At 40.1% G+C, this 8,772-nt stretch overlaps 1 protein-coding gene across 1 annotated transcript in view; it reads left to right on the top strand.

The window, feature by feature from the left end:
• Positions 1-8,239, top strand: part of LOC111647547 (Golgi-pH regulating cation channel) — a 21,729-nt gene extending 13,490 nt beyond the window's left edge. The window contains exons 14-21 of the mRNA XM_087171428.1: positions 542-648; positions 735-793; positions 1,971-2,074; positions 2,169-2,242; positions 2,622-2,683; positions 3,421-3,473; positions 3,575-3,605; positions 7,475-8,239. Coding sequence (XP_087027554.1) covers positions 542-648; positions 735-793; positions 1,971-2,074; positions 2,169-2,242; positions 2,622-2,683; positions 3,421-3,473; positions 3,575-3,605; positions 7,475-7,516 — 532 coding nt within the window. The 3' untranslated portion in view covers positions 7,517-8,239. The remainder of the gene's footprint in view (positions 1-541; positions 649-734; positions 794-1,970; positions 2,075-2,168; positions 2,243-2,621; positions 2,684-3,420; positions 3,474-3,574; positions 3,606-7,474) is intronic.
• The last annotated feature ends 533 nt before the right edge of the window (positions 8,240-8,772 follow it).

The following is an 8,772-nucleotide window of genomic DNA, read 5'->3' as shown; positions in this document are numbered from 1 at the left end:
TGTAGTTCTCCTGGCTGCTATTCCTCTGGCTGTGCTCGACTCTACCCTCTGCTGGTGGATATCCGCTAAAGCTCCTTCCCCCTTTTTAGTACCTCAGAAAGTTTGTTTTCCATCCCTTTTCATTTTTGTCCTATTTTTCTGCTTTGTTCGTCTTCGTGTATTCGTCTGTATTTAGTAGAAACCATGAGCGCTGAATTTTAATGTCACGTAATCAACAATTAAATTAAGTTTAACTTAGTGATACATGAACAGTTTAAATATACGTTTGGCTGTATTTTTCAAATGTTTATATTCATTTGGGAAAACATTAGGAATGATAAACTCCTGCAGCTGAAACTATAAGTAAAATTACTTGTTTGCTGCAGTTGCGCCTTCTCTCCTTGAACTCCTTGAAACAACCCAAGACCATTTGAAAGCGTGCCTCTTGAACACACCTAGTTTTGGCTTCACTTGTGACCTGAAACAGAAATGAAAGATGAATTTGTCCAGTTATTGTGTTTATTTTCTCCGGCGTTGATAATCCTTGACTGTGTCGTCACATCTTTGTGAGTCTGGCTCAGACCATGAAGCTGCTGCGGCTGAGGAGGAATGTGGTGAAGCTCTCTCTCTACAGGCACTTCACCAACACACTCATCTTCGCCGTCATCGGTATGAAAAACAATCTGTCTTTTAATATTTGCCCAAACTCATTTCAGGTCTTTGAAGCGTGTGTGTGTGTTTTGTGTCTTTTACAGCATCGGTCATCTTCATCATCTGGACAACCAAGACCTTCAAGTTGTCTAAATGTCTGTCTGTGAGTATTTGAGACTTTGGACTTAAGCAGAAACTTTGACAGCTCAGGTCACGCGGTTTGTTAGAAAGCTTCATTGGTAAAGCTTCTTCTTTTATTGATTAAATTATCTTTTCTCTGATTGAAGGATGAACATTTATGGGCTCAATTAAATTGTATCCTAAAATTATAAAAAAAGATAAAAACTCTTGTGTTTTTTTGCGACGTGGTTTTGCCTTGGACCTATTGGAAGACTTGAGTGATACTGATGTATTGGGAGTTGCCTAAAGATAACCATAAAACCATGAATCATGCTTTGGTTGAAGCGAGTGGATGTTGTAGGAAACTTTTTGCAGTTACGTTCAATATGAACATTTTTCCACTTTGCTGATAGAGTCATTACTAATTTGTAAAAAGTGTTAATAAATAACAGTAGCAGAGTCAGATTTTCTGTTGAAAGTGGTCGCATATATACTTCACTTTCTGGGTGACAGTGTTCATACATTTGTATCTGGAATAAGTGCTGATTTCAGTAGTTTTCATTATTGGTGTTTTTATGAAAGTCAAGTATTAATTAACACTCAACTTTCCCATAATACTTGTATAACACAGAAAGAGCTTCTGTTACCCTCTGTTAGAACTTTGCCTGTGTGGCAGTGTAATCCATGACTGACTGACTGAGTGATCATAGTTCCACCATTGGTCAGGCGAATGCCACATTACTGAGTTGGAGTTTCCCCATTGGTTGCTGCTCTTTCAAAATGATTTGAAACAAACAGCTTCTATCATGGGGCACACAGTCTGCAGTGTTGCCAACAGTAAAACATGTAAATGAAAACAGATTTATTGTGAGTTCAGATGTATTGAAATAGTGTATATGTGAGCACAGAGAGGAGGAGAGAAGAGAACAGATAAAGAGCTGAAACCAGCTGATACTGGACTGAATGTAAATACAACACAATGATGTCGTAGTTGTTTTCAACTCCGTCCCCAGTTTCACACGTTGGTCCAGACATACACCAGGTTTTGACCCAATTTTGTTATTTGATTTCTTTTTTTTTTTCATTCTGTCTGGGAGGTAATCAGCCAGCAGAGAATGCAAATGCACAAATGCATTTCATCTTCAGTCTCCTCTCCTCTGAATGAACATCTTGAGTGCTTTTGAAGTATTTTCATTAAACATGTCTCTCTCTGTCTGTAGGACTGGAGGGAGCTGTGGATAGATGACGCGTTCTGGCGCTTCTTGTTTTCCATCATCCTATTGGTCATCATGTTCCTATGGCGACCGTCAGCCAATAACCAGAGGTAGGGGGACGTGTGTCGGGCCTGTTGCTGTTACTTTGACAGATTCTCTGTGCTGAACTGTAAAGTAAAGCCAGTTTCTCTGTCTCTATAACAGGTATGCCTTCAGTCCTCTGGTGGATGAAGAGAGTGAGGAAGAGGAGAAGGAGCCCATGATGAACGAGGCTTTCGGTCAGAACATTGCACACTCCCACCCTTTCAGTCTCTTTCTACTTTCCACCCTTACTTGTTTCCTCCTTCCTTCCCTTCCTGTGTTATTTCTGTCTCGCTTCTCTCTTCCTCTATTTATTTAGTTAGTTAGTGAGTTAATTATTAAGTTGACCAGTTAGATAGTTGGGCCACACAGCTCAAAAATCTCATTAAATCTGCTTCCTTCATTAGTTCAATTAGTTTTACTGCTCAATTAACTAACAAACGTATTTACTTATTTATAACATAAAGAACATGTTTATAAGTAATGTATGTAGTGGAACCATCTTCAGTGTGTGATCCGTTTTCAGTCAAATGTACATCCTCATCTCAGTGTCTTCTGTCTCCTTTACGTCTGCAGAGGGGATGAAGATGAGGGGCATGAAGAACGAGACCAACGGCTCAGCCAAAGCCAACAAAGTGGTGAGTGACGACAAAAGGCTTTTTGAGTTCGGGTCAGAGGAATGAATGTAGGACCAACAGAAGCTTCTGAACACATTAAAACCATAGTTGTTAGTCCGCTGTCATTTCAGCTGGACCACAAGAGCAGGGCCAGTCCTTTCATGGGGAATGTCACTGACTGACTGACTGACTGACTGATCATATATCCACCATCGGTCTGGCGAATGCCACGTGACTGAAATGAAACGGTTGCTCTTTCAGATTGATTGGAAAAGCAACAGTTTCATTTTATATTAGGGGACATTCAGCGGCTGCAGTGTTGCCACTTAGACTTTTTTTTTCAAACAAGACTGGGTGTAAACCTGGTTCATGACTGGACCGTGTATGGATGCCAACTGTGGGCTTAGGGCTGCACCTCTTGTTACAGTCTACAGAGACGCTCTGGTTTCCCTGTTCTGTCAGGTGGTTTCACGTTTAGTTTGATACCTGTTGGAGCTACGTAAATTCCTCACATGTTCTGCAGAAATATTGGTTTCTGAGAAAAGTTTCCAAACCGAGTGTTCAGAAAAGCTGCTGTATGAATACCTTTGATTACAGTTACAGTACACATATTAAATAGTAGTTACCCAGCTGTAACTCAACCATCAGTTTTGTCTTTAAACATGGATTAGCATTAATTTGATTAAACTTTTTTTTTCATTGATTCCTGAGGAGAAAACACACAACAACACTTAAATGTGATTTTGTTGTTTTTCCAGGATGAGGATCTGAAGTGGGTCGAAGAGAACATCCCGTCGTCTATGGCAGATGTGTAAGTTATCATGAGCATGAACTCAGCCCAGACCTGTTGATAGCAGAAATTATTACTGTACGACATCATTTCAGATGTGATGCTGAGTCTTCTCTTCACAGCGCCCTGCCCCCCCTGCTGGACTCTGATGAGGTAAGATGTCTGCTTTTCTCACTTCATTAGTGAACTATGATGTAACAAACAGTAATAGTAAGATTCAAATTTATAATTGTTGAGAATTAAATTTAATAAAAATATACAGTGAGCAAAATAGAAAACAAGACTAAAGTCAATTAGTTTTGAAGGTATCAGCTGTCCGTATTTACTGGTGGGTGAGCTGGACTTGAACATGGTAGCAACTGAAGACGATACACATAGACTGAGAGTTAGTCCATTAAATGAAACTAAGTTGTACACATTATATTGAGTATTAAATGTGGCTATATTGGGCAAATTGCTCTTTATCTTAAAGAATCTTGTCAATCTGTTTAGCCTGAAAATAAATGCCATTGTAGACATTAAGAGTAAACTTACATGTGCAGACGAACACACTTAAACAAAGACTGAGACACATGTTTTTTTAAGCACACTCTTTTTCAATTAGTATTACATGTCAGGTGGAGACAGAGGTGCATCTCCTCTAAACTACGAGAAAACTACCAGGAAAACAGTAGAAATACAACCTGAGTACAAGGTGCAAATCTATTCAGAAACATAAAAGAAGAAGAGAAAATGGCAGCTTTGTAAAATAACAAGATAATAACAGCAAGTTTATTTTGTAAATACTTAAAACACAGATGAGGATGTTTGGTCCATTTGTCGTACTGAGACAAAGTATTAGACAATCTCCTCACGCAAGATTTGTATGTGCTGCAGGAGACACACACACACACACACATACACACACACACACACACACACACACACTTATATTTGTTAGCAGCAGGGGGCGGCATACAATCAGTACAGAGCATCAGTTGCCACGGTTTTATCACACAGTTGTTTATCCTCGTCTCTGTTGTCATGGCAAGGACAACAATGTGACGTCAGTGTGTATGTGTGTGTGTGTGTTTGGTGTGTTGCTTCTGCTGCAGCTATTACTGGTCATCTTGAACACAGAATCTCTTAGTCACTGATATGTTTAACATTTCCTTGTGATTTTGTTCATCTCCTCTGTCAGCTGTTTATTCGGACCATTTTCAAAATTATTTACTCTGATCTCTGAGTGGAAGCTCTTTAAGTGATCCAACAATCAACAAAGTGCCTCTTATGTAAACTCAATTTCTTATGTAAGCTGCTGTATGCACACTGAGAGATATTAAATCCATAGTAATATGAAGTACTCACACTGATGCCCTTTACACTCTGTGTTGTGAGGACAGAGAGGAGGAGGGAGGGAGGGGATAGAACAAAAGAAGGAAGGAGGGAAGGAAGGTTTTGATTGACTCAAAATGTCGCTCATTTCAGATCCATTAGTTGTTACAATGAGAGTAATTTATGGGTTACGCTTTTTTCCATCACGTTAATGATTTTAAGTTTTAAACTGAAGCTGCTTGACGTGGGAGAGAACAGTAACTATGTAATGCTGCTCTCTTATTAGCGGATGAAATGAAGGGGAAACATTTGCCTTAACTCCCTGCTATTCATGTCCTTATGGCCGACTACGTAACTCCAGTTATTTAGGACACGGAGGACACATCTCAACCTAACCTGCTCATTGTTCCCATTATGACAAATTATATAATTTATCCTGATTAAGGAGGGACGTTGCTTTGCCCTGCCACCATCCCAATGATCAACCCAAGAGAAACTTCCAGTTTAAAAATGGCAAAACTCTGCGTTTTTCTTGGTATAAAAAAAAACAAAAACAAAGCTTTTCACTGGTATTTAATTTACAGCTGGCAACCTGCAACTTACCTGCAACTTACCTGTAAATCCTTGAGTCCTCATGCTAGCGCTATACATGCAGACAGGTTTATGAGCACTATATTGGGTCCAGCTTCTTTTTTTTTTTTTTTAAGATCTGGTCTCAGGTCGAGGAGTTATACAGATTCCATAAGCATCAACAAACATCTGAGGTGAAGCCAGCTGTAGATAATTATCATTAATTCTCTTATTAAAAGATCAAGAAAACTCTGTTGCTCTCTGTAGTCCAGTGTCTGCACTGACCAGGATCAAGCAGCTGGTGAACAGTAAGGTGGAAAAGTCGACAGGCTCCAGCTGGTATTTGAGATCCATATTCAGTCAGTTCATCGTTCTGTATCTATTGCTGCTGGCCTCACTTTCAGACAGCGAGTACAGATCCCAGTACAGTATGGCGTCCTCTGTCTGTGTCTCCCAGCTCAAAGCCTGTTGCTTCCTACTGAAGATGGAAATCTTTAAAAAACACCTCACAAATATATCATTTCATTTGATAAAAAATGGGTCAGCAATTTCTTTCATCAGCTGGCTGCTGTAGTTAATAGCAAATATTAACATTTAACATTGGGGGGGTTGGCTAGTAGAAGGTGGAGGATAGAGTGATTCAGAAGGTCTAAAACACTGAGACGTCACATCCATGATCTAGCCTAACACTGAAGAGGACTCTGAAGGGACATTAACAAACCAACACGTTCTCGTTTCAGCCTGATCGGTGATGATCCACTTTGTCTTTCTAGAGACAATTTTAGGGTTTTCCCCTTCACTTCAGTACAGGCAGAGTTTTACTGGAGCAGGATCTGGTGACCATGAGTGGCCTGGTTGCTTTCTGACCAACATTCGCTCTGCATGAAGACAAATCATGCAGCCCCCTTTGTTCATTTGAAGATGCAGGGCTGCATGGTTGGGCAGATGTTGAACATGATGTGTTGTCATTTGACTCAAGCGCTGCATTGGCCAATCACACGAATGCAAACACCATATTTCTACTGCAGTGGTTCCCAACCTTTTCCAACTTGTGGCCCACTTGAAAATCTACCAAAAATGTTGGTAGCCCACTTCTGACGTGAAACAATACGGTGACCAAATTATTATGTTCTCCGAGCACTTTCTATTTTGATGATAATGATCAGTGTTCAGAAGCAGGGGAACATGTAGGAAGCTCAGTTTCTCTTTTTTCTTTGACAGGGGGATCGTTTTTCTCTCGACTCTCTTTCCTTTTAATTCTTCCTGTTGCTAACCAGCTTCCCATTTTGATTCTCCGGTTTGGCCATGGATGTGATCTTTTAGCGAGCAACCAGACTGAGATAGAAAACAAGTGCACACTGTGGTTCAAAAAGTTCCCATTAAATTACATTAAATATATATATATATATTTTTTTTTTATAATTACATCTTTTCACCAAAATTGTAGTGTTTTGAAAATCATTCGTCAGCTGACTTCGCAGCCCACAGGTTGAAAACCACTGCACTACTGTTACATTGCAATTGTGATGATAAAATCAGCATCACTATTCTAATACATATAAACCGGTGTGAGATGTTCAGGTGTCAGATAGTCCTGGAGACCTATGGATGTGTTACTCAGGTTGGACTTCCTGGCGGCAACACGCCCCCAACACCGCAGCCCTTTTTTTCAATACAGGGCTGTTTTGTGTCTGAACTCCTGCCAGGCTGTAACTGTGTGTATTCCTTTGGCTTTGCGATGTCAGCCAGCGCACCAGTCAGACATATTAACACCAAACACTAAACAAGCAGCGATGATCTCTTTGCAGTAAATAAACCTAGAGCGTTCAGGATGTTTGTCAAGGCCATGATATCTCTGTGATGCCACACCCCTGTCCACATACTTTTGTTTACTTTCGGTTTGGTTTGTACAAAGCCCATTAGTTCACAGGAAGGTGTGAATCCTGCAGCGTACCATGATAGTTTGCAGGTCCAGGAAGAAAATGGTTTCAGGAGCATGTTAATAGACAAAGCACCAAACACTCAAAATGAGCCAGGTGGATCAGTGGACATACATTCACCTGGTATCAGATGGTCAGATTTCTCAACTGCTCTTAACCAAAAAGCAATTCAAAACAATGGTGTGTTTCCTGTTGCAGGAAACCATGACAACCAAGTTTGAGATGTCCAAGATGGAGTGAAGCAGTAGAGGAAAGACGGACGAACGGAGGGAACACGGAGTGGCGGGAGTGTTTGAAAGACACGAGAAATAATACAGATGAATATCGGTGTACAAGGTGGAGTAAAGGAAAAGGATGGCTGATTAAATACACATGTGAGGGGGGGGGGTGGACGAACTGATGGGTGAAAGAGGGGACGCAGAGAAGAACGAGTGTTTGCTTTACGGAGGCGGCGGTGTCGGTATGTGATTTAATCCCTGAATTTATGAGCTTTGTAAGCCTTGATTGTACATACACTGGGAGTAAAATGGATCACAGCGACACACAGTCCCTTTTTATTTGTTCTTTTTATTGCCTGTTTGTATTTATATCTCTCTATATATACAATATATTTTGACAAATCTGATGTTAATGAGGCTCTCTGCCTTCTCATCGTTTACATGCAGAAATGTGATTTTCAAATCCTGTGTCGTCAGGCGTGTGTTCACTGTTTGCCGTATCACTAGCTCTTCCTGTCACTGCTGTTGGGATTTGGTTTTGTTTTTTTTTTACATTGACAGTTTCATAGAGAGTAAAAACCAAAGCTGTAAATCAGAGAGAAAAAAAACATGGACGTTAATGAATATATGAAGTTTTTTTTCTAATTCTTACATTTTTGGACTTGAGGTTCGTCATTGACAGGAATTAGTATTGTTCCAGCTTTGGTTCCAGTGAAATTTAGGCCATTAAATTGTTCACATTCAATTTCTCTTTTTAAAACTTGCTGTTATTTTGTATGTTTTGGCTTTGGAGTGAAAATGATTTGATTTGTTTTGTTCCTCTTTGTGTCTGTGTAAAGGAAATATGGCAGATTTTTTGCAACAAAAAGCCAGAAAGGACAAATGTACTGCATCTGAAAAATTTCATCCACTTTAATGAAATTCTGGTTTTATTGTTAGCGCTGGCTAACGGCAACTGTTGCACAAAGTGAGTTTTACCTTATGTCACTTTACATCCTCCTTGTTGACGTAGTGCGATCAGGTGACCTCTGTGGTCTCCGCAGTGTTTTAGTAAGTTGTTTGCAGAACCATGTTGAAGCATAAAACAGGCTGACAGTCAGTCAGTGGACAACATCAGACCGACAGCTCAGCCTGTTGAACTGTTTGCCGAGGCAGAGAACTCTGATTGGCTGTTCTACAGAGACATCGAATGAAGGATTTCACCAGTTCAGCACAGCTTCTCTTTATTTTCACGTTTGCCTTGCCTCTTTCTTTTCTTTCTTCATTGTGCTACAGTAG

Source organism: Seriola lalandi, unplaced genomic scaffold (assembly GCF_002814215.2).
Source record: "Seriola lalandi dorsalis isolate HSWRI2012SDOR001 ecotype SW California unplaced genomic scaffold, Sedor1 jcf7180002054998, whole genome shotgun sequence".
Classification (NCBI taxonomy): Eukaryota; Metazoa; Chordata; class Actinopteri; order Carangiformes; family Carangidae; genus Seriola; species Seriola lalandi.
Note: the sequence above shows the minus strand (reverse complement) of the source record. Positions and strands in the feature narration are given on the sequence as shown.